General features: G+C 36.1%; 1 protein-coding gene across 1 annotated transcript in view; it reads left to right on the plus strand.

The window, feature by feature from the left end:
• The window catches only part of DZIP3 (DAZ interacting zinc finger protein 3), a 106802-nt gene that overhangs the window by 37408 nt on the left and 42376 nt on the right, over positions 1-27018 (plus strand). The window contains exons 11-16 of the mRNA XM_061193054.1: positions 100-152; positions 8039-8115; positions 9796-10413; positions 12259-12291; positions 13371-13540; positions 14320-14364. Of these exons, the coding sequence (XP_061049037.1) occupies positions 100-152; positions 8039-8115; positions 9796-10413; positions 12259-12291; positions 13371-13540; positions 14320-14364 (996 nt within the window). The remainder of the gene's footprint in view (positions 1-99; positions 153-8038; positions 8116-9795; positions 10414-12258; positions 12292-13370; positions 13541-14319; positions 14365-27018) is intronic.

Below are 27018 nucleotides of genomic sequence, written 5' to 3' on the forward strand. Positions count from 1 at the left end.
TCTCATTGTTTTCTTTCAAATATTAAGGCTAAGAAGTAACATTAAAGACTTTTGAAAATTGAACTACTTTAGGGCTATTTTTTTTTTCATCACTTGCAGTTTGAAGTTGTGAGAAAGGATGAATATATAACCATTGAAAATTTAGGAGCAAGGTAAGCTTGAAATTAAATGTGCTACTTTTTTTTGAGCATGTATGTATTTTTCAGTTGCTTCTTTCTTCTGTGTTTTCTGTTACTTTCTGGAGCTCCATTAAACTTAAAGACAGTATCAGTTGTGTGAAAAAATTGTATTTAATTGACATTTGTCTACCCCTTTGCCCCCCCCACTTTGTAGACTTTTAAATTCTAAAGCAGGAAAGTAGAAATGTGAATACCTTTCCCTTAAGTATGAAAAGAATCCTTTCCTGAAAACCAAACGTATTTTTCTTAAAGTTATTTAAATTAGATTGTTATGATATAAAAACTTTCTCCTAGCTTTCAAAACTCATTCAAGCCTCCAGGCTTGTCTGACAATTAGAATCATCCTGTTTCTTAGATGAGAAAGCTGTATTGCAGAGGAATATATAATATAAGCTGGGAATTCATAGAGGTGTAGACTGTTGCTATTGAAATTAGAAATTTCAATATAAGACTTATCCTAATCCATTGATTCTCTTTTCTTCTGTTTAAAATGTCTACCATTATTTAATCTACCAGGGTTATTACATTGATATCTAAGTTTTCCCTATGAGCTAATGAAACCCAAATCTTTATCTCTGCTGTAGATCTCACTCTTAAAAATCTAGGTCTGTCTACCTGCATGCTAAAGATTTCCATTTTTATTTTTCAAAAAGATCTATAGTTCAGTATGCCCACAACTAGACTCACAATATTTCTTCCCAGTTACAGTTGCTCTGTAACTTTTTTTAGGTCCAATCAATTCAACTTCTTAAATATATTGTACATGCCTCCTTACTTCTGTCCCTGTGCTTCCACTAAGCTAAAGTTATTTTTTTTATTTTTTTTTAACATCTTTATCGGAGCATAATTGCTTTACAGTGTTGTTAGTTGCTGCTGTATAACAAAGTGAATCAGCTATATGTATACATGTATCCCCATATCTCCTCCCTCTTTTATTGGGAATTCTGAAACAGCTTCTAAACCCGTCTTTTTGTCTCCAGTCTTACCTTTCTTCAGTCTGACTGTTCAAGTCTATTGAACAGTCTGTTCAGCCATCAAAATCACTTTTCTAAAAAAAAAAGGAAATATTTCACTTCTCTGCGTGAAAATCTTTCAGAGGCTTCTCATTGCTCTCAATTAAGTTCAGGCTCGTTAGCTTGGTTCTTTAGTCACCTTGGTCCCTGCTGTACTCACTAGTGTCATCTCTTGTCATTCTTTTTTTTTTACTATATATACACCAACTATACTGAGCTTCTTTTAGTTCTCAAGTGTGCCATCTGTTTTACCTCTAGGACTTGCCTAGAATACGCCACTCCTTTGGCTTTGCCTGGTTAAAACTTCCAGAAAGTCATTTTTACTTTGCATTAGGTGTTTCAATCACATATTCCCTTTACTTCTCCTATTAAAACATTTACTAAGTTCTGTTACACTTTCTAGGCTCTCTTCTCCATTTGACTATAGCCTCCTTGAGGGCAAGAACTTTAACTTGCTTACTGCTATATTCCCAGTACATAACCTAATGCTTGGCATATAGCTGGTACCCAGTAAATACATGACAGATGTAGAGATTCTAACTTCCATTATTCTACAATGACTATGTTACTTTTGTTTGACAGGCAATTAACTTATTTGGAGATGAACTGCGAACCTGTTTTCCTTGGATGGTGGTTCCAGTCTCAATTCAGAACTTCAGCCTTTAGCTGAGCTGCTTTGAGTCTGTTCCACACATATGGTTCAGCAGTCAGTCAGAGATGTGGCCGGAAAAAATTGGGGGATCTCTTCTCTGACTTTCCTTTCTGGGATTCCCCCACACTCTTCAGCAGCCATGGTTCCATAGCTTCAATTTTCTGGTTCCTTCAGCCAAGGAGACCTTTGTTTTCTATCATGGTACACTTAGCCTCAGGCTCAAAGCTCTAAAATTGGTGAACTTAATTTCATACAGTCTTCTTCTCTTCTCTCTGAGCATATACCCCCTACAGCAGAGGTGGTTTGTTTCTCTTCTCTCTGTGCCTTCAAGGAGTTGCTTTTTGTAATTTGCCTAAGTTTTATAGTTATTTTCTGTGGGAAAACCCTCTGATAATTGGACCTTATTACCAAAAGTGGAAGAGCTACCTCATGAGGTTTTGTGAATGAATGACAAAAAAGTTTGGTTGTTTTTTAACATTAAAATGCTTTATTGTTATTAAAATATGCATAAATAAAAGCTCACAAAATATAAATGCAGAGTTTAAAAACGAATTATGAAGCAGACAGTCTTGTGTCTCCACCCATATAGAATTTTATCAGCACCCTGGAAGCACTCACTGTTCCCCTCTCCCCCAGCTCATCCTCTTCCTAGGTAACTGTTATCCTGACCTTCACAGTAATCATCTCCTTGCTTTCTTGATAAATATACTAATTATAAATGCATTTCTAAATACTGAATTTTTTTATAGGTCAATTTTTCAGGCTATAGCTCATATACAGTAAAGTTCACTTTTAAAAAAATACGTTTTAAATGATTTTATTTTTATACAGCCAAGTAACCACTACCATGATCAAGAGTATTTCCATCATCCCAAGTTTCTCTAAAATCTCTTACATAGTCATTCCCACCTCCAACTTCCAAACTGTGGTAACCACTGATATGATTTCTGTTCTGATTAATATTGCTTTTTTCTGACTATCCTCTAGTAGGAAAGCCGTTTGCATCTGGATTTTTTTTAACTTAGCATAATGCTTTTGAGATTCATCCTTGTTATTGCATGTATCAATAGTTCATTTTTGTTTGTTGTTGAGTAGTCTTCCTTTGTATAGATGTACCATAACTTATTTATTCATTTAACAGTTGATGACATTTGAGTTGTTTCTGGTTTTAGGCTGTTATAAATAAAGCTGCTATAAATATTCATGTGTTACTCTTTGCATAGATAATATGCTTTCATTTCTCTTGGATAAATTCCTAGGATCAGGATTGCTGAGTCATATGGTATGTGTTTAATGTTATAAGAAACTGCCAAACTGTTTTCAAAGTAGCTGTACATTTTGTCATTCTCACCAGCATAATAAAAGAATTCTAGTTTCTCTGCATTCTCTCCAGCACTTGGTATTATCAATTTTAAACATTTCAGCCATGTTAAAAGATGTGTAATGGTATCTTATTGTGGTTTTAATTTGCATTCGCTTAAATTTTCAAAACTATTTTTTTATTTTAGATCCATTGCTATTACATGATAAATCTTAGAAACACCTTATAAATTTCTCCAAACTTCTTGCTGAGATTTTGATTGCATTGAAGTTGTAGATCAATTTGGGGATGATTTACATCTTAACAATATTGAGACTTCCCATCCGTGAAGATGGTGTATAATTAATTTCACTTAATTGGGTCTTCTTTGATGCCTCTCAGGAATGTTTTGTAATCTTCTGTGTACATAGTCTTATTTGTACAATCTTATAAATATTTTGTTAGATTATCCATGTATATTTGACTTTTTATGTTATTGCAAATGATAATTTTAAAATTTCAATTTCTAGTTATTTGTGTTATACAGAATTGATTTGTGTCTATTGATCTTGTATCCTGTGACTTGATACTTAATAATTTTAATATCGTTTATAGATTCTTTGAGGTTTTCTACAAATGATCATGTCATCTATACATAAAGATAACTTTATTTCTTTTTTTGCAATCTATATGCTTTTTGTTTATTTTCCCTTACTTATTGCATGGTCTAGGTCCTCTAGTACAATGTTGAATACACTTGTGAGAGCAGACATCTTTGCCTTTTCTAGATCTTAGGAAGAAGTCTTCAGTTTTTCACCATTTGGTATGCTGTTAGCTGTAGAATTTTTACAGATACCCTTTTTTAGGTTGAAGAGATTCTTTTTTCATCCTACTTCTCTGAAAATTTTTATCATGAATGGATAGTGAACTAATGCTTTTCTGCATGCATTGAGACGATCATATGGTTTTCTTCTTCTTCTTTAATCTGCTAGTATGTTGAATTACATCAATTTATTTTCAAATGTTGAATCAACTTTGCTTTCCAAGAATAAATAGCAATTGGTCATGATCTGTTTATTTTTTTCATATTGCTGCTGGTCTTTTAATTTCTAGCTTTATTGAGCTATAACTGGCATATAACATTGTGTAGGTTTAAGGTATACAACATGATGATTTTATATATATGTATATATGAAACAATTACCACCATAAGTTTAGTTAACACATCCATCACCTCACATAGATTTTTTGTGTGATGGGAACATTTAAGATCTACTTTCTTAACAACTTTCAAGTATACAATATAGCATTGTTAACTATAGTCACGTGCTGTACTTTGGACCCCTGGTTTGTACCTTTTGACCCCTTTACCTATTTCCCACGCCCCACCCCCACCCCTGGCAACCACCAGTCTACTCTGTGTTCCTGAGTTCAGGGTTTTTTAGCTCTCACATATAAATGAGATCATACAGTATTTGTCTTTCTCTGTTTGGCTTATTTCACTTAGCATAATGCCTTCCAAGTTCATCCATGTTATCACATATGGCAGGATTTCCTTTTTATGGCTGAATAGTATTCCATGGTATATATATGCCACATTTTCTTTATCTATTCATCCATTAACAGACACTTAAGTTGTTTTCCATGTTTTGGCTATTGTAAATAATGCTTCAATGAACATGGGGGTGTAGGTATCTCTTTGAGACAGAGATTGTATTTCCTTTGGACATATGATATATACCCAGAAGTGGGATTGCTGGATCAATTCTATTTTTAATTTTTTGAGGAACTTCTATACTGTTTCCCCTAGTGGCTCTATCGACAGGTGTGAGGTAATATCTCATTGTAGTTTTGATTTGCATTTTTCTGATGATTGGTGATGTTGAGCATCTTTTCCTGTACCTGTTGGCCATTTTATATCTTCTTTGGAAAAATGTTTATTCAGGTTCTTTGCCTTTTTTAATTGGATTATTTATTTATTTGCTGTTGAATTGTATGGCTTCCTTATATATTTTAGATATTAACCCCTAATCAGATGTATGATTTGCAGATATTTTCTCCTGTTCTGTAGGTTGCCTTTTCATTTTGTTGACTGTTTCTTTCACTGTGCAGAAGCTTTTTAGTTTGATATAGTCCCACTTATTTATTTTTGCATGCGCTTTTGATGTCAAATTAAAAAAATCATTGCCAAGACTGATTTCAAGGCAATGTTGCTTATCTCTCTACTTTCAAAGGTCTCTCTTTGTCTCTTACTTTTGTCAGTTTAATTATAATGCATTTTGATGTAGTCTTTTACAGGTTCAACCCATTTGTGGTCCTTTGAACCTTGTGAATCTGGATGTCCATTTCTCAGCTTAAGTTTGGGAAAGGGACATTATTTCTTTAAATACTCTTTCCATCCCTTTCTCTTTCTCTTCTCCTTCTGGGATTACCATACTAGTATATTGTTTCTCTTATTGTTGTCCCATACATCCCGTAATCTTTCTTTACTCGTTTCATTCTTTGTTCTTTTTCCACCTCTGATTGGGTAATTTCAAATGATCTGTCTTTGAGTTCACTGATTCTTTCTTTTGCTTGATCAAGTCTGTTGTTGAAACTCTCTATTGTATTTTTCAGTTCAGTCAGTGTATTCTTCAACTCTAGGACTTCTGGGTTTTTTTTTTTTTTCTTTATGGTTTCTATTTCTTTGTTGACCTTTTAATTTTGTTCATGCACTGTTTTCCTAATTTCAGTTAGTTGTTTGTGTGTTCTTGTAGTTCACTGAACTTCTTTAATAGGATTATTCTGAATTCTTTGCACTGTCTATAGATCTCCATTTCTTTAGGGTCACTTATTGGAAGTTTATTAGTTTCTTGTGGTGGCCTCATATTACCTGATTCTTCATGATCTTTGTATACTTGCATTGGTTTCTGCACATTTGAATACATGGTCTCCACTTGCAGACTTTACAGGTTTGTTTTGGCAGGGAAAGACCTTCACCAATCAGCTGGTAGCATCTACAGGTAAATAGAACTTCCCATAGGGTTTTCTAGTTCTGTGAAGCCACAGTCTGTGCTCTGAGGTTGGGGGTGGGGTGCTGTTGGGTGGGGCTGGTGGCTGGGTTCCATGTTCAAGTGGGTGTGCTAGGTGGGCTCCCAGGTCAAGTTGGGCTGCTGGCTATGTTGTGGTCAGGTGGGGTTACTAGCTGTGTTCTGTAATCACCTCTGGTTGGGCACATTCACAGGCTTTGTTCCCTGACTGGGTGTTGTCACCAGTTGGATTCTGTGATTGGGCAGAGTTGCAGGCCATGCTCTGCAATTGTTCCTGGTCAGGTGGGGCTTCACGGTGTGCTTCCTGAGCAGATGGAAACAGTGGCTGGATTCTACATTCAGGTGGGGCCACAGGCCAGGCTTCATGATCAGATGAGATATCAGGCTGTACTTTGCAATCAGGCAGGGCCACAGGCTGTGCCCCAAAGTTTGGCAGGGCCACAGGATGGGCTTTGCAATCAGATAGGTTGTTCGTTGTGCTCTGCTCTTGGGTGAGGTGTGGCCTTCAGCTGTACCCCACATTTCGGTGGGGCAGAAAATGTCAGGGTTGCTGTCTGGATTCCTTGGTGTAATGGGACCAGAGGCTGTCCTCTGATGTTGGGCAGGTTACTGGCTGGACTCCCTGCTTGAGTGATTACATAGGTAGCATTCAGCAGGGCTGTATCTGGGCTCTGCTGCTGCATTAGGCGTTAGGCTGGGTTCTGCAACTGGAAAGTACCTTAGGTTGGGCTCTGAGGCTGCTCAGGGTCACTGTTCTGGCTTCCTGATTATCCAGGGCCAGAGGCTATGCTCAATAGTTAGGTATGGCAACTGACTTGACTCCCTGCCCAGGCGGGCTGTAGGATGTGCTTCGTGGTTGCTAGGTATATGTGGGCATGCTTCCCAGAGGGGTGAGAGCTCGAATTTGCTTCCTTGTCTGAGTGGGCCATAGTATGTGCTCTGTACCGACTGGCCATCTATAGCCATATTTCCCAGAGAAGTGGGACTGGAGACTGTGCTTAAGAGTTAGGCAGAAGTGCAAAATTTGCTCCTTTGCCCATGCAAGCTGTAGGATGTGCTCCATGATTGGTATGGCTGAACTGTTTCCCGCAGTGCTTTTATCAATTTACACTCCCACTTTCAGTGTAGGAGAATTCCTTTTACTCAGTATCTTTGCCAGTACTTTATATTGTTAGAGTTTAAAGTGTTTTCAATGTAGTAGCTGATTGGCAGTGTTATGCTGGTGCTGGAGGTAAAATCAGTTAACAGCAACCACCACCAAACCAACATCTCTGTCCCTTTTTTTTTTTTTGTATTGTATTGTTTTCTGTGGGAGAGTTCATTTCAAAGCCAAGCCACAAGTTTTTTCATCTGTTTCATAGCAGCATTTACTTAGTGTTTAGTCTATTTAATAAATTTTGCTACTTTTTCCCTCAATTTTTTTCTAATTATTTGTATTGATGCTATGCCAGTTTCTTTCTTTCTCTCTTTTTTAATCACTAGTCATTAAATGAGTTGCGTTTTCTTGGAATAGTTATTGGTAAGAAGATGCTGTGGTGGAGGAGGGTCTGGGAGGAGTTCCAGATTTGCTGCCTTTTTACAGTGCAAAGATTTCTTTTTTCCTACTACCAAATAGTCTTCTTGCAAATAAGCTAGTCATGTGATTCTTTTTGTATGAAATCTAGCAATTCTACTTGCCTCTGAATTCTAATGAAAGTGGCAATGTAGGGTTGTTACTGTTGGTGGTTTTTATTTGTTCATTTATTTTTCTCCTTTGCTTTTAAATTATTTCCAGAAGGAGGAGAAGAAAATGCTCACTGACTTAGCCATGTTGATACCAGAAATCTTGACTGACTTTTTTAACCTAATTTTTTTTCCATTTGCAGTTACAAAAAGTTGATGTCTCTGAAAATAGATGATACCGATATAAGACCGAAGATCGGTTTAAAATTTGGTACAAAAGGTATATTTCACTTTCATATGTCTCCTGTTGAAAACTGTGTTAAAAATTTTGACTTGCTCTGTAAAGTATCATGCCATTAACAACCGTGTGTTTATTTGAGTTTGTCATTCGCTGGGCTTGGGTTTACACTAACAAACATCACTTGGTGTAGGCTGGAATTCATGGACAGAAAGATCAGCAGGTGTATGGGTATCACATTACCTTGCATCTATAGAGAGGTTTGCTGGGTTTGGTGCATAGCTGTGACTACACAGATTGAGCTTCAGCTAATGTTCCCTACCAACTCCTCACTTGTTGCATTCCCTGTTAAAAGGGTGAAATGGAAAGAATGAACATTTGGGGCTCAAGGCCAGGTAGTCTAAACTTAGGTGCCCGCTCTTCAGGAGCGTGCTAGGAAATGCCAGCTGCTCAGCACTTGGAGAGCTTAAGGGCTCCTGGACCCATGGAAGAGCAGTCTGGTGGCATTCCTTCTTGCTAGGGAGAATGGATGTCCCTGATCCTAGCCAGCTTCTTATTTGGCAGCCCAGAGAAAACTCCTTGAGTCATTTGCTTTGTAACCTTGCTTGCCTCCACAGTTTATGTCAAGTATATCAAACAACAATATTACTTTAAAAATCTTTTGAAACACAGAATCATGAAGGATAAAATAATAAAGTTGCACTTCATAATAAACACATATTTTATTAGTTTAAAAAATATACCATCATATACCAAATTCTTATTACTTTCTAATTCACCTCAGTCTACTTTCTTCTTTTGGAAGTGCTACTAAACCAGAAAAATATCAAATAGTTCAGTCTCATGCCTTATTCCATTTCATTGATGAAATACCTACTTAATCATTAACTTATTTTTTGAAAGGATAAGAACAAGAGGTTCATAAGATCAGTGTGTCTCAAACTTTAATATATATTTGAATCATCTGTGATTTTGTTGAAATGTTGGTGCCAATTCAGTATCTCTGGGGTGAGACCTGAGATTCTGTATTTCTAGCAGGCTCCCACGTGGCTGCTGCTGCTGCTGCTGCTGCTGCTGCTGGTCGGTGGACTGTACTTTGAGAAGCAAGGCATTAAATCACTTTATGTTTCTTGCTATCGTTCTGCATTGTCTAATACAGTAGTCACTAGCCATATGTGGCTGTTTAAACTTAAACTCATTAAAATTAGATAAAGTTTCAAACTCAGTTCCTTTGTCAGACAAGCAGCATTTCCACTGTTCAGTGGCTAGTGGACAGTGAAAATCTAAAATATTTTCATCACAAAAAGTTTTACTGGACAATGCTGATTAAGATAAAATATAATTGCCTAAGTAAAATATAACTAAACACTGGCAGTTACCATTCTTGACAGTCTTCAGAATTTTCAAAGGCTTAATACTTTTATGCCATTTGGTGGCCAAAGCTCATTTACTTGAACAAAACCCTGGATGGTTGAAAGCCTTCTATAGTGATTAGTTTTTGTGATTACTTTTGCTTGGAACATACTGTTTTTGTTTTGATTTTTTGACAGCTAGACAGATAGCAGCATGCTTATTGAGCACTGGCTGTGACAAAGCACTGTACTGTACTTCATTCTTTTGGAATAGTGCCTGTCCTACAGGAGCTTAAGATGTAATGCAAGAAATCACATAGAAAAAGAGCATTAATGTGGAATCTTTTGACTTCTCAAAATTCATTTTCAGATGAAATGCCTATCTTCAAACTTGATTATAATTATTTCTATCATCTGCTTCATATAATTATTGTTTCTGGTACTGACATTGTTCGGCAAATATTTGATGAGGCTATGCCACCCCCTCTTTTGAAAAAAGAGCTTCTTATACACAAGAATGTACTGGAACCCTACTACAACCATCTTTGGACCAATCACCCTTTGGGTGGAGCATGGCATCTGCTTTATCCCCCAAACAAGGAGCTTCCACAGTCCAAACAGTTTGACTTATACCTCCTATTAGCTCTCATAAAACATTTGAATGTGTTCCCTGCACCCAAAACTGGCTGGAATATGGAACCACTATCTTCTGATCTCTCTAAGTCTGCAGACATCCTGAGGCTGTGCAAATACAGGGATATCCTCCTTAGTGAGATTTTGATGAATGGTCTCACTGAGTCACAATTCAATTCAATTTGGAAAAAAGTTTCAGATATTCTTCTGCGCCTTGGGATGAAGCAAGAAGATATTGACAAAGTGAAGGAGAATCCCATTGAGAATATCTCCCTTGATTACCATCAGCTGTCCATCTACCTAGGCATACCAGTACCAGAAATCATTCAGAGGATGTTATCCTGCTATCAACAAGGTACAAAATAATTATTTACTTAAGCCAGTAAACCTTCACTGAGTGTCTGCTATGTGCCAGATACAGTGCTAAGGGTAGGAGATTCAGTGAGCTCACATTCTTGAGAGAATATCCTCATCAAGAAGCTAATAGAAATTACAGTGCTAGAGATGTTTCCAGAATACCATGGGAAATTCTAGCCTAAGAGAATCCAAAAAGGCTTTCTGGAGATATAATATCTAAGGAGTTCTTAAATGACATGTAAAAGTTAGCCAAGTGAAGAAGATGGAGAAGGATGTTTCAGAAGGAAACAAGAGCAAAGGTACAGAAACATAAAGATATATTATAGTACAAGGAACTAAAAAGTTTGGCAATACTGAGATTAAAGTAGGGGAGGGTTCATAGAATACATTGAAGAGGATTTCTCTTGCCATGTTGAGGTATTTGTGTTTTCAAAAAGGAATTGTTGAATATTTTTAAGTAGAGGAGTTTTATCACTTCTACAAATTTAAGGATGCCTAAAACCATGAAATACAGGTACTGAGTATTTCAGGAATGCCCTTTTAGACACCATGAGTGTATGTTTCTCCTTTCTATCAGAACCTTGACTTTTGTTTAAAAGTTTGGTCATAGGTTATTTTAAAAATCAGATAACATTTATGCAAGGTCTAAGGTTGTCTAAGGTTGGCGGTGGCCATTCCCAAACTTTATTTGTTGTTATGGGGAAGACTTCAGACCTCCTCCCCACATTCCAGGATAGCTTCTCAGCTGTCATGGTGGAAAGCCATGTCAACATCACTGAAACCCTTGCTGTGTTATTCTAGGTGAATTTTCCTGGTCCCAAGTTATTAGTCATACTACCTGGTGAGCAACTGATGATCACACTGATGCTATTTAAACATATAACTTTCCAAGTTTCTAGTAATTGTTGACCTGGTCCAGATTTTCTTCAGCGATAATTGCTAGGCCCCAATCCCACTCCTTTTGCTAAGGCTCTGGGATTCCATTGTGTTTTCCTACTTAACCTTTAAAAGCTTTCTTTGAAGATAAAAGAAGAGAATGCTGAGTTTGATGCTATAAGAAAGTCAGGCAAGCACCCTTGACTTGTAAATTGGCTTATAAATTAGAGGCTTTTCTTTTTTACATTTACTCTATCAAGATTTTGAATGACAAAAACTTATGATAATAAAAATATTTGGGAAAGTGAGTTGAGCAATAAATTCAAGGTATTTCAAACAATTTTCACTCTGAAAGTCTGACGAGCTTATTGCTCAAGTCCCTTTAATAGAGGCTTTCCTAGTATCTTATATGTCTTCCCTAGTAGTTACTACAGTTTTGGTTTTCATTTGTATATCTGATTATTTGATTAATATCCATTGTCCCCACTAAATCTCTTTGACAGTTATCTTTTTTCTCACCATTCAAACTCTAGAGCCTAACACAGCCTGGTATATCATAGGTGCTTAATAAATATTAATGGGCAAGGAGAGAGAGTGCTCATCAGGATTTTGCTAAAAAAAAGGCTCAAACTTTCAATGGAGGTTTGCTTCATAATTGACTATTACTTCATGACCTTAGACTGTAAACTGTAAAAATTTGCTTCTTGGTTTAAAGTGCTTGTGTTCTAGGCATTATCTATTATGAACTATCTTTTTTTTAAACCTTTCTTTCTCTAAACATGGGTTTATAACCTTTATGTTATAATCTAATTATGCCTTGTTTAAACTGGATTTGTGAGTGAAGCTGGTTATTTTTAGTTATAATATTGATTGGTGCAGTGTAAAAAATCTTCTGGTTTTTCTTAGTCTGATATTTGTTGGTTACATTTGCAATTATATATCTAAATTTTTTCTTTATGTATCATAGGAATTGCTCTACAGTCAATAACGGGCAGTCAACGTAAGTATGTTTAAAAATCAAATGCCTAAGTGACCTTTCAACCCAGGATAGCTAAGGGGCACCTATAGATTTTTACTCGGTCAGATAAACTGTATGATAAACTGTAATTGTTTGTTATAAGCTCGGAAAATTATATGGTCAGATTACTACTGGTCAGCTGAATCTAGTATGAGCCTTTATTCTGCCTTTGTCTTAATGCATGTGCCCTAGGGTTTACCCTAACAGAGTATTTTAACTTTTGACACACAGGGCACTTCAACAGGCAAAAATGTCTGCCTGCTTGCTCTGCCTGCTCATATATGCTACTGTTTATCTTATGTAACTTTTATCTGGTTAACTATCCATTGTTAAGCTATATACTTTTCTGCCAGATGGTGAGTTGCTAATTTTTTTATTTCTATTTATGTACTGTTGGTGTTTTTAAAATGGAATTCAAATTCTGCAATTAAAATTATACTTAAGAAAATAACACCATGGGTTTTGTTTGGAGTAAAATTATACTTAAGAAAGTAACCCAATGGGTTTTGTTTGGACCATCTGTGACCAGTCAAATGAAGTCCACAAGTTTAGATATTGAATCTCTGGAGCAGTATCAAGGATCATGGTATCAAATAAGTCACATAATTGGGGGCTGATACCCTTTAACAACCTTTGATTATAAAAAAGAAGAAAAAAGGGAAAAAAATACATCTAGCTTTTCCTTCTCTTCTTTATGTTTCAGACTTATGCCCTAAAATAATACTAGTTGCAATATTTAATAAGGTCAATGTCAGGATACTCAAAAACTTAGTATTTAGAATTGACTTAAGTTCTACATTATCTATATCTATAGTCTGCTTAAGATAACAGTCAAGTATCTTAGCATTTGAGTTTATATTGATTGGTTTCAGGCTAGTATATGTACCTGTTATTTGGTCATTGATAAATGGGCATTTTTTTTTCATTTAGTATTTGAACAGAGTAAGAGGTCTTCTATTTCTGGGGCGGTGTTATGGGGGGGAGTAAATATATTTAAAATAGTGATAAGAGGCTAAAATTATATGCATCCAGACTTTGAGTGTTTTGGTTTTAATATTTAGGTATTGAAATAGAAGAGTTACAAAATGAAGAAGAAGAACTAAGTCCACCTCTTATGGAGTACAATATAAATGTGAAATCAATCCCTGAAATACAGTTAGCAGAAATGAATAAAGATGGGGCATCGATACCCAGTGAATCTTCAACAGAATCTATTAAAGATCTCCAGGAAGTATAAGTGCTCATTAATATTTGAATTAGAAGAACTGATTAAGGCTTTTAGTTTGTTGCATGTGCTATTCTTAAAGCCTCCCAGACAATCTTAGTTTATATTTATCATAGTGTTTACACAGAGCTTGAATTGGAATGGTTCTTTTCCCAATACTTTCTTCCATAATCTTTCCTGCCTTAACCATATATTTTGGCAGCATTTATTGAACACTTATTATGTGCCTGGCACATGTTTCTTCATCCTGAGTGGTGGAATGGATGTGGGAGGTTAACAGAAAGTAGAAGAAAGCATAGTGGGGAATAGAAGGAGAGAGAAAGGAAGAGAAAACAGGGATATTTCAACGCTATTTACACAGAGGTAGAATTAAAACCATCCAGGATGTATTTCTTTACAGATAAGTGGTAACGTATTATGTAGTCACTAAATTCTTCCTAGGCTTAATTTTTCATCTAATGGACCTGAATATGTTTATTATTTTTAAGGTGCCTTCCTCCTCTGTTAGTCATGCTTGCACGTGTGCAAGTGAGGACCTCTGAGCTCTTTTCAGTAGCCTACTTATTGACATTATATGTTGTTCCTTTATACATCAGTGATTTCTCAAGCAGAAGACTGAGATTAAAATTAAGATGAAAATAATTTTCCATAGAATCTAGAAGGAAAGTATGATCTATATTAGAAAATAAAAGATCCCAGTGGTTAGAGGAAATACATTTTGTAAAATAATCCATTGTGCAGTTTGAATTGCATATTAAATAAATGATTTATTTCTTACCTATCAGGTTAAGAGTAAACCAAAGAAAAAGAAAAAGACCAAGAATAAAAAGGTAAGAGGCTATATTAGCGTTATAATAGAGGAATGTCTGATTATGAACACTTAGGTTTAATACATGGTTTTACTATTAGTTAGAACTTAAAATTAGTCCAAGTAGACATGTAGCACAAATGACTTATAAATGTTCATAGCTTATTGAATATATGATTATAGAGAAGTCTATGTATGTTAGATTCTGAAAATGATTTAAACTTACAGTATGCCCTACTTTACTTCCCTAAATCATAATTTATACATTTAAATATATAAGTAAAGAAACTGAATTAGTCACTTGGACATTTCACTAATTTCTGTGTACCATTCTCATTTTAAAAAATGCCTACTCTGTTTTAAACACAGATTCTTTTCATATTTTTACAGATAAGTTCAGAAACATTTTTCAAAACCTAAGAAATCTTGATTTTCTCCTTTGTGTCTAACACTCTGCCAACAATGCAATAATGTACAAAAATGGTACAAATCCAAGAAGCTTCTTTATGCCTCTTCCTGTTATTTGAGAGTTGTAAAATGAACAAGTTATGATCTGTAGTGCAGTTTTAGCAAGAAGTCTCTTAATAGCTTGAAAAATTACAAGAGAAAGTCAAGAGTTTTTTTTATTGGCTTAATTCTTTAAAGTTAAGACTTTATTATTTTAGAGCAATTTTTTTGGTTTAGAGCAAAATTGAGAGGAAGATACAGAGATTTCCCATATACCTCCTGCCCCCACACATGCACAGCCTCTTCAACCAAAATTCCCCAGCAGAGTGGTACATTTGTTACAATTGAGGGACCTAAATTGATATATCATAATTATCCAAAGTCCATACTTCACATTTTGGTTCACTCTTGTTGTTGTACATTCCTATGGATTTGGACTCAAGATAATTTTTTTATTAAGCATATAGCTAACCGCTATGCTATGGAAACTTTACTGTGAAAAATATGTTATTTCCTGGCTTGAAACATATATTTAAAGTCTAGATTATATTCTAAACTGAGTGAGAATATTTGCCCAACTACAATCTGATAAGTTCATGTTATTAGTCATTTGGAAGTATACACAAACTTTAGTCATAAATGCAATTTTACACAATGAAAGTAAATTTACAAAATACTTATTGAGGTACAGAACAAAATAAAGATTATTTTATACTCCGATCAGTAAAATGTCAATATAATTTTCATATTTATCAAAAGTTATTTTGAAAATTAATTTTTTAAAATAAATTGTTTTTAAAAGACATGAGTATGAATATTTTTTCTTACTTTTAGACCATTCATATATAATAAAACACAACCTGATTCATTAGTTTAGCTGCTATTTTTTATTTTTGCCAAAACATTTTGTAAGTCCCAGGTCTAATACTGCATAAGGCTGACCAAGTAAATCTACAGCTATTAGACCACAAATCTAAGCTCCAAGGGTTACAGTGTGTCTCTTCCTTACTTCCAAAAGATTAAAATATGGTAATACTTGGATTCTCAATTTTAGCTAAATGGAAAGCCCCACTTCTATGTCAAATTGAAATTAAACAGGGAATAAACATAAGCAGAAATAATGTAAATGCTACTTAAAATTTATACACTAGTAATATTAAAAATTTCTTATTAAAGTCAGCAACTATCTAGGAATTTTTTTGTTTTTTTTAAACATCCTAAGTTTACTTCCAATTTATTTTATTAAAAAAATTGAGATACTTTGAAAATAAACTAATTTTATCAAGATAAAATTTCAGCATCAGAAGAGAGATCTTGTATCTTATATCTTTTATCGAAATTTTGAAGTATAAACCTAAAAAATGATGAAAATTTTTCATATGACTATTTCATATACAATAGTCCTAGTCATATACTCAATTACTGTTATAGAAGCAAAGAATTGTCTAGTATAATGTAAGCAACCAATTATAAAAAGCTGAGTCAATCAAATTCTCTTATCAAGAGTTCTCCTCATGAAAAATTCTAGCGTATAGAAGTTTGTTAGTGTTATACAGAGTGACTATAAAGTCCTTATGTGTGAAATTATGTCCTCTGTTAATTATTTGATTTTCAGCCTGTCTACCTAACAATAGTTGAGGTCCTAAAAACAACTATCAGGGATTCTCTGGATGAAGATGATGAAAAAATAAAATTTGTGTAGCAAATAGAGGGAACAATAAGATAACTTCTACCTCTTCTAACTAGTATGTATAGAGGTATAAATAACTCTTTTGAGAGTTCATTAGTTCTTTCTTCCCAATTCCATTCCCTACTCAGAGGGACTGAGGGTTAGGAATAGAAAAGGAAGGTAAAGCAGATAGCAGAAGAATAGAATGCTTTGTGATTGAAGCCTTGGGGAAAAAAGAAATATGGCAGGAAATAAATCAAGCTCTTCAAAGTGGATGTCACCTCTAAAGGGAAGTTGCTGAGATGCATGTAAGACAGGCATGAACTTGTCCTGGAAAGAACTTAAAAGGAGTTTTAGAAATACAGGTATCTCCCGCTTTTCGAAATTCACTTTACGCCACTTCGTTTTTATGAAAGACCTGCATTAGTATTTGTTTGTGCTAACCAAAAGAAATCTGAAGAGGATTTTTGCTTATACAAAAAAAAGGTACAGACTAACCTCATTTTATTGCACTTTGCTTTATTGCACTTTTCAGATACTGTATTTTTTACAAATTGAAGGTTTGTAGCAACCCTGCATCAAGCAAGTTGGCACCATTTTTCCAACAGCATTTGCTCACTTTGTGTTTCTGTGTCGCATTTTGGTAATTCTCACAACATTTCAAACTTTTTCATTATTATTATTTTATTATGGTGATCTGTGATCAGTGATCTTTTTTTTAGGTATAGTTGATTTACAATATTATATTAGTTTTGAGTATACAACATAGTGATTCAAAATTTTTATTGATTTTACTCCATTCAAAGTTATTATAAAATATTGGCTATATTCCCTGTGCTGTACAATATATCCTTTTAGTTTATTTATTTTATACATAGTAGTTTGTACATCTTAATCCTCTACCCCTATAATGTCCCTCCCCGCTTCCCTCTCCCCATTGGTAACCACTAGTTTGTCCTCTATATCTTTGAGTCTGTTTCTGTTTTGTTATATTTATTCATTTGTTTTATTTTTTAGATTCCAAATATAAGTGATACCATATAGCATTTGTCTTTCTCTGTCTGACTTATTTCACTAATCATAATACTCTCTAGGTCCATCCATGTTGTTGCAAATGGTAAAATTTCATTTTTTATGGCTGAGTAGTATTCCATTATGTATATATACCGTATTTTCTTTACCCATTCATCTGTTGATGGACACTTAGGTTGCTTCGATATCTTGGCTATCATAAATAATGCTGCTATGAACATTGTGGTGCATGTATCTTTTCAAATTAGTGTTTTTATTTTCTCTGGCTGTACACTCAGGAGTGGAATTGCTGGATCATGTGGTAGTTGTATTTTTGGTTTCTTGAGGAACCTCCATACTGTTTTCCATAGTGGCTGCACCAATTTCCATTCCTACCAAAGGTGTACAGTGTTCCTTTTCTCCACATCCTTGCTGACATTTGTTATTTGTGGTCTTTTTGATTATAGCCATTTTGACACATGTGAGGTGATATCTCATTGTGGTTTTGATTTGCATTTCTCTGATGATTTGCAATGTTGAGCATCTTTTCATGTGCCTGTTGGCCATCTGTATGTCTTCTGAAGAAAAATGTCTATTCAGGTCTTCTGTTCATTATTTAATCAGATTGGGGTTTTTTTGTTGTTTTTTTTTTAATATTGAGTTGTATGAACTGTCTGTTTTAGATATTAACCCAGTTTTGGTCATATCATTTGCAAATATTTTCTCCCATTCAGTAGGTTATCTTTTCATTTTGTTGATGGTTTCCTTTGCTGTGCAAAAGCTTTTAAATTTAATTAGGTCCCATTTGTTAATTTTTGCTTTTCTTTCCTTTGCCTTAGGAGACAGTTCCAAAAAAAATATTGTTACAATTTATGTCAAAGAGTGCTCTGCCTATGTGTTTTTCTAGGGGTTTTATAGTTTCTGGTCCTAAATTTAAGTCTTTAATCCATTTTGAGTTTATTTTTGTATATGGGGTGAGAAAATGTTCTAATTTCAGTCTTTTACATGTAGCTGTTCAGTTGTTCCAGCACTACTTATTGAAGAGAATGTCTTTTCCCCATTGCATATTCTTGCCTCCTTTGTCATAGATTACTTGATCATAAGTGTGTGGGTTTATTCCTGGGTGGCTCTCTATTCTATTCATTTGATCCATGTGTCTATTTCTGTGCCAGTACCATACTGTTTTGCTTACTGTAGCTTTGTAGTACAGTCTGAAGTCAGGGAGCATGATATCTCCAACTCTGTTTTTCTTTCTCAGGATTGTTTTGGCTATTCAGGGTCTTTGAATTTTCATACAAATTTTAGAATTATTTGTTTTAGTTCTGTGAAAAATGCCATTGGTATTTTGATAGGGATTGCATTGAATCTGTAAATTGCTTTGGGTAGTATGGTCATTTTAACAGTATTAATTCTTCCAATCTGTGAACATGGTATATCCACCCATCACTTTGTGTTATCTTCAATTTCTTTCATCAGTATCTTTAGTTTTCCAAGTACAGGCCTTTTACCTCCGTGTATTTATTCCTAGGTATTTCATTCTTTTTGATGCAATGGTAAATGGGATTGTTTTCTCAATTTCTCTCTCTGATATTTCTTTGTTAGTGTACAGAAATGCAACAGATTTCTTTTTTTTTTTAATTTATTTATTTACTTATTTATTTTTGGCTGTGTTGGGTCTTCGTTTCTGTGCGAGGGCTTTCTCTAGTTGCGGCGAGTAGGGGCCACTCTTCATCGCGGTGCACGGGCCTCTCACTCTCGCGGCCTCTCTTGTTGTGGAGCACAGGCTCCAGACGCGCAGGCTCAGTAGTTGTGGCTCGCAGGCCCGGTTGCTCCGCGGCATGTGGGATCTTCCCAGACCAGGGCTCGAACCCATGTCCCCTGCATTGGCAGGCAGATTCTCAACCACTGCGCCACCAGGGAAGCCCTGCAACAGATTTCTGTATATTAATTTTGTATCCTGTGACTTTACTGAATTCACTGATAAGCTCTAGTAGTTTTCTAGTGGTGTTTTTAGGGTTTTCTATGTATAATATCATGTCATCTTCAAACAGTAACAGTTTTACTACCTCCCTTCCAATTTGGATTATTTTTATTTCTTTTTCTTGTCTGTGGCTAGGACTTCCAAAATTGTATTGCATAGAACTAGCAAGAGTGGGCATCATTGTCTTGTTCCTGATGCTTTCAGCTTTTCACCATTGAGTATGATGTTAGCTGTGGACTTATCATATATGGCCTTTATTTTGTTGAGGTATATTCCCTCTGTACCTACTTTGTGGAGAAATTTTATCATAAACAGATGTTGAGTTTTGTCAAAAGCTTTCTCTACATCTATTGGGATGATCATATGATTTTTATTCTTCAGTTTATTAATGTGGTATATCACATTGATTGATTTGTGGATAGTGAACCATCTTTGTATCCCTGGGATAAATCCCACTTGAAGTGATCAACGATCTTTGGTGTTACTATTGTAATTTATATATTTTGGGATTCCACAAACCATGCCCATATAAGATGGCCACCTTAAAAGATAAATGTGTGTATTCTGACTGCTCCACCAACCAGCCGTTCCCTCATCTCTCTCCCTCTCCTTGGGTTTTCTTATTCCCTGAGATGCAACAATATTGAAAAAGACCAATTAATAACCCTACAAAGGCCTCTAAGTGTTCAAATGAAAGGAAGAGTTGCAGGTCTCTCACTTTGAATCAAAAGCTAGAAATGACTAACCTTAGAGAGGAAGTTATGTTGAAAGCTGGGATAGGCCAAAAGCTAGGCCTCTTGTGCCAAACAGTTAGCCAAGTTGTGAATGCAAAGGAAAAGTTCTTGAAGTAAATTAAAGAGCTACTCCAGTGAACACAGGAATGGTAAGGAAGTGAAACAGCCTTATTGCTGATAAGGAGAACATTTCAGTATTCTGGATAGAAGATTAAACCAGCCACAACATTCCCTTCAACCAAAGCCTAATCTAGAACAAGGCCCTAACTCTCTTCAATTCTGTAAAGGCTGAGAGAGGTGAGGAAGCTGCAGAAGAAACGTTTGAAGCCAGCGGAGGTTGGTTCATGAGGTTTAAGGAAAGAAGCCATCTCCATAACTTCAGAGTACAAGGTGAAGCAACAAGCACTGATGCAGAAGCTGCAGCAAGTTATCCAGAAGATCTAGCTAATATAATGAATGAAGGTGACTATACTAAACAACAGATTTTTCAATGTAGACAAAACAGCCTTCTATTGGAAGAAGATGCCATCTAGGACTTTCATAGCTAAAGAGGAGAAGTAATACCTGGCTTCAAAACTCCAACACACAGGCTGACTCTCTCGTTAGGGACTAATGCAGCTAGTGATTTTAAGTTGAAGCCAGTGCTCATTTGCCATTCTGAAAATCCTAGGCTCCTTAAGAATTATGCTAAATCAACTCTGTCTGTACGCCCGAAATGGAACAACAATGCCTGGATGACAATACATCTGTTTACAACATGGTTTACTAAATATATTAAGTCTACTGTTGAGACCTACTGCTCAGAAAGAAAGATTTCTGGATGTCGGTTCAAGATGGCGAACTAGAAGCACGTGTGCTCACTCCCTCTTTCGAGAGCACGAGAATCACAACTAACTGCTGAACAATCATCAACAGGAAGAACTAGAACTCACCAAAAAAGATACCCCACATCCAAAGACAAAGGAGAAGCTGCAATGAGATGGTAGGAAGGGCACAATCACAATAAAATCAAATCCCATAACCACTGGGTGGGTGACTCACAAACTGGAGAACAGTTGTACCACAGAAGTCCACCCACTGGAGTGAAGGTTCCGAGCACCATGTCAGGCTTTCCAACCTGGGGGTCTGGCAATGGGAGGAGGAATTCGCAGAGAATCAGACTTTGAAGGCTAGCGGGATTTGACTGCAGGATTTTGACAGGACTAGGGGAAACAGAGACTCCACTCTTGGAGGGCACACACAAAGTAGTGTGTGCATAAGGACCCAGGGGGCAGGAGCAGTGACCCCATAGGAGGCTGAACCAGACCTACCTGCTACTGTTGGAGGGTCTCCTGCAGAGGCAGGGGATGGCTGTGGCTCACCACAGAGACAAGGACACTGGCAGCAGAAGTTCTGGAAAGTACTCCTTGTCATGAGCCCTCCTGGAGTCCACCATTAGCCCCACCAAAGAGCCTGTAGCCTCCAGTGCTGGGTTGCCTCAGGCCAAACAACCAACAGGGAGGGAATTCAGCCCCACCCAGCAGCAGACAAGCAGATTAAAGTTTTACTGAGCTCAGCCCACCAGAGCAACACCCAACTCTACCCACCACCAGTCCCTCCCATCAGGAAGCTTGCACAAGCCTCTAAGATAGCCACATCCACCAGAGGGCAGACAGCAGAAGCAAGAAGAACTACAATCCTGCAGCCTGTGGAACGAAAACCACATTCACAGAAAGACAGACAAAATGAAAAGGCAGACGGCTATGTACCAGATGAAGGAACAAGATAAAACCCCAGAAAAACAATTAAATGAAATGGAGATAAGCATCCTTCCAGAAAAAGAATTCACAATAATGATAGTGAAGATGATCCAGGAACTCGGAAAAAGAATGGAGGCAAAGATTGAGAAGATGCAAGAAATGTTTAACAAAGACCTACAAGAATTAACAAAAAAACACCTAGAAGAATTAACAAACAAACAGACATGAACAATACAATAAATGAAATGAAAAAATACACTAGAATGAATCAGTAGCAGAATAACTGAGACAGAAGAACAGATAAGTGACCTGGAAGACAGAATGGAAGAATTCACTGCCACAGAAGAGAATAAAGAAAAATGAATGAAAAGAAATGAAGACAGCCTAAGAGACCTCTGGGACAACATTAAACGCAACAACATTTGCATTTTAGGGGTCCCAGAAGGAGAAGAGAGAGAGAAAGGACCCGAGAAAATATTTGAAGAGATTAGAGTCAAAAACATCCCTAACATGGGAAACAAAATAGCCACCCAGGTCCAGGAAGCGCAGCGTCCCAGGCAGGGTAAACCCAAGGAGAAACATGCCGAGACACATAGTAATCAGATTGACAAAAATTAAAGACAAAGAAAAATTATTAAAAGCAACAAGGGAAAAACGACAAATAACATACAAGGGAACTCCCATAAGGTTAACAGCTGATCTCTCAGCAGAAACTACAAGCCAGAAGGGAGTGGCATGATATATTTAAAGTGATGAAAGGGAAGAAGCTGCAACCCAGATTACTCTACCCGGCAAGGATCTCATTCAGATTTGACGGAGAAATCAAAAGCTTCACAGACAAGCAAAAGCTAAGAGAATTCAGCACCACCAAACCAGCTCTACAACAAATGCTAAAGGAACTTCTCTAAGTGGGAGACACAAGAGAAGAAAAGGACCTACAAAAACAAACCCAAAACAATTAGGAAAGTGGTAAGAGGAACATACATATCAATAATTACCTTAAACATGAATGGATTAAATGCTCCAACCAAAAGACACAGGCTCGCTGAATGGATACAAAAACAAGACCCATATACGTGCTGTCTATAAGAGACCCACTTCAGACCTAGGACACATACAGACTGAAAGTGAGGGGATGGAAAAAGATATTCAATGCAAATGGAAATCAAAAGAAAGCTGGAGTAGCAATACTCATATCAGATAAAATAGACTTTAAAATAAAGAATGTTATAAGAGGCAAGGAAGGACATTACATAATGATCAAGGGATCAATCCAAGAAGAAGATATAACAATTATAAATATATATGCACCCACCATAAGAGCACTTCATAAGGCAAATACTAACAGCTATAAAAGGGAAAATCGACAGTAACACAATAATAGTGGGGGACTTTAACACCTCACACCAATGGACAGACCATCCAGACAGAAAAATAACAAGGAAACACACACTTTAAATGATACAATAGACCAGATAGATTTAATTGATATTTATAGGACATTCCATCCGAAAACAGCAGATTGTGCTTTCTTCACAAGTGCACACGAACATACTCCAGGATAGAGCACATCTTGGGTAACAAATCAAGCCTGGGTAAATTTAAGAAAATTGAAATCATATCAAAGCATCTTTTCTGACCACAACACTATGAGATTAGAAATAAATTACAGGGAGAAAAACGTAAAAAAACCACAAACACATGGAGGCTAAACAATCCATTAATAAATAACCAAGAGATCACTGAAGAAATCAAAGAGGAAATTTAAAAATACCTAGAAACAAATGACAATGAAAACACAATGGCCCAAAACCTATGGGATAAAGCAAAAGCAGTTCTAAGAGGGAAGTTTATAGCAATACAGTCCTACCTCAAGAAACAAGAAAAATCTCAAATAAACAACCTAACCTTACACCTAAAGCAATTAGAGAAAGAAGAACCAAAAAATCCCAAAGTTAGCAGAAGGAAAGAAATCATAAAGATCAGATCAGAAATAAATGAAAAAGAAATGATGGAAATGACAGCAAAGATCAATAAAACTAAAAGCTGGTTCTTTGAGAAGATAAACACAATTGATAAACCATTAGCCAGACTCATCAAGAAAAAAGGGAAGACTTAAGTCAATAGAATTAGAAATGAAAAAGGAGGAGTAACAATGGACACTGCAGAAATACAAAGCATCATGAGAGATTACCACAAGCAACTATATGCCAACAAAATGGACAACCTGGAAGAAATGGACAAATTCGTAGAAAAGCACAACCTTCCGAGACTGAACCAGGAAGAAGTAGAAAATATAAACAGACCAATCACAAGCACTGAAATTGAAACTGTGGTTAAAAATCTTACAACAAGCAAAAGCCCAGGACCAGATGGCTTCACAGGCCAATTCTATCAAACATTTAGAGAAGAGCTAACACCTATCCTTCTCAAACTCTTCCAAAATATAGTAGAGGGAGGAACACTCCCAAACTCATTCTACGAGGCCACCATCACCCTGATACCAAACCAGACAAAGATGTCACAAAGAAAGAAAACTACAGGCCAATATCACTGATGAACATAGACACAAAAATCCTCAACAAAATACTAGCAAACAGAGTCCAGCAGCTTATTAAAAGTTTCATACACCATAATCAAGTGGGGTTTATCCCAGGAAAGCAAGGATTCTTCAATATATGCAAATCAATCAGTGTGATACAGCATATTAACAAATTGAAGGATAAAAACCGTATGATCATCTCAAGAGATGTAGAAAAAGCTTTTGACAAAATTTAACATCCATTTATTATAAAAACCCTCCAGAAAGTAGGCATAGAGGGAACTTACCTCAACATAATAAAGGGCATATATGACAAACCCACAGCCAACATCATTCTCAATGGTGAAAAACTGAAATCATTTCCACTGAAATCAGGAACAAGACAAGGTTACCACTCTCACCAGTATTATTCAACATAGTTTTGGAAGTTTTAGCCACAGCAATCGGAGATAAAAAAGAAATAAAAGGAATCCAAATCGGAAAAGAAGAAGTAAAGCTGTCACTATTTGCAGATGACATGATACTATACCTAGAGAATCCTAAAGATGTCACCAGAAAACTATTAGAGTTAATCAGCGAATTAGGTAAAGTAGCAGGATACAAAATTAATGCACAGAAATCTCTTGCACTCCTATACGCTAATGCTGAAAAATCTGAAAGAGAAATTAAGGAAACACTCCCATTTACCACTGCAACAAAAAGAATAAAATACCTAGGAATAAACCTACCTAAGGAGACAAAAGACCTGTATGCAGAAAACTATAAGACACTGATGAAAGAAATTAAAGATGATACAGATAGATGGAGAGATACACCATGTTCTTGGATTAGAAGAATCAACATTGTGAAAATGACTATACTACCCAAAGCAATCTACAGATTCAAGGCACTCCCTATCAATCTCCCAATGGCATTTTTAACAGAACTAGAACAAAAAATCTTAAAATTTGTATGGAAACACAAAATACCCCGAATAGCCAAAGCAATCTTGAGAAAGAAAAACGGAGCTGGAGGAATCAGGCTCCCTGACTTCAGACTATACTACAAAGCTACAGTAATCAAGACAGTATAGTACTGGCACAAAAACAGAAATATAGATCAGTGGAACAGGATAGAAAGCCCAGAGGTAAACCCACACACATATGGTCACCTTATCTTTGATAAAGGAGGCAAGAATATACAATGGAGAAAAGACAGCCTCTTCAATAAGTGGTGCTGTGAAAACTGGACAGCTACATGTAAAAGAATGAAATTAGAACACTCCCTAACACCATACACAAAAATAAACTCAAAATGGATTAAAGACCTAAATGTAAGGCCAGACACTATAAAACTCTTAGAGGAAAACATAGGCAGAACACTCTATGACATAAATCAAAGCAAGATCCTTTTTGACCCACCTCCTAGAGAAATGGAAATAAAAACAAAAATAAACAAAAATGGACCTAATGAAACTTAAAAGCTTTTGCACAGCAAAGGAAACCATAAACAGGATAACCCTCAGAATGAGAGAAAATATTTGCCAACGAATCAACAGACAAAGGATTAATCTCCGAAATATATAAACAGCTCATGTAGCTCAATATTTTTTTAAAAAAACCCAATCCAAAAATGGGCAGAAAACCTAAATAGACATTTCTCCAAAGAAGACCTACAGTTGGTCAAGAAGCACATGAAAAGCTGCTCAACATCACTAGTTATTAGAGAAATGCAAATCAAAACTACAATGAGGTATCACCTCACACCAGTTAGAATGGGCATCATCAGAAAATCTACAAACAACAAATGCTGGAGAGGGTGTGGAGAAAAGGGAACCCTCTTGCACTGTTGGTGGGAATGTAAATTGATGCAGCCGCTATGGAGAACAGTATGGAGGTTCCTTAAAAAACTAAAAATGGAATTACCATATAACCCAGCAATCCCACTACTGGGCATATGCCCTGAGAAAACCATAATTCAGAAAGACACATGCACCCTGGTGTTCATTGCAGCACTATTTACAATAGCCAGGACATGGAAGCAACCTGAATGCCCATCAACAGACGAATGGATAAAGAAGTTGTGGTACATATATACAATGGAATATTACTCAGCCATAAAAAGGAAAGAAGTTGGGTCATTTGTAGAGATGTGGTTGGACCTAGAGACTGTCATACAGAGTGAAGTAAGTCAGAAAGAGAAAAACAAATATCATGTATTAACGCATATATGTGGAACCTAGAAAAATGGTACAGATGAACCGGTTTCCAGAGCAGAAATAGAGACACAAATGTAGAGAACAAACGTATGGACACCTGAAGGGGGAAAGTGGGGGGTGGGTGGTGGTGAGATGAATTGGGAGATTGGGATTGACATATATACACTAATACGTAAAAAATAGATAACTAATAAGAACCTACTGTATAAAAAATAAATAAAATAAATTCAAAAAAATAAAGTAAAAAAAAAAAAAGACAGATTTCTTTCAAAATATTACTGCTCATTGACAATGCATCTGCTCACCTGGGAACTCTGATGGAAATGTACAATGAGATTAATGTTGTTTTCATGCCT

The sequence above is a fragment of the Eubalaena glacialis genome, chromosome 6 (assembly GCF_028564815.1).
Source record: "Eubalaena glacialis isolate mEubGla1 chromosome 6, mEubGla1.1.hap2.+ XY, whole genome shotgun sequence".
NCBI lineage: Eukaryota > Metazoa > Chordata > Mammalia > Artiodactyla > Balaenidae > Eubalaena > Eubalaena glacialis.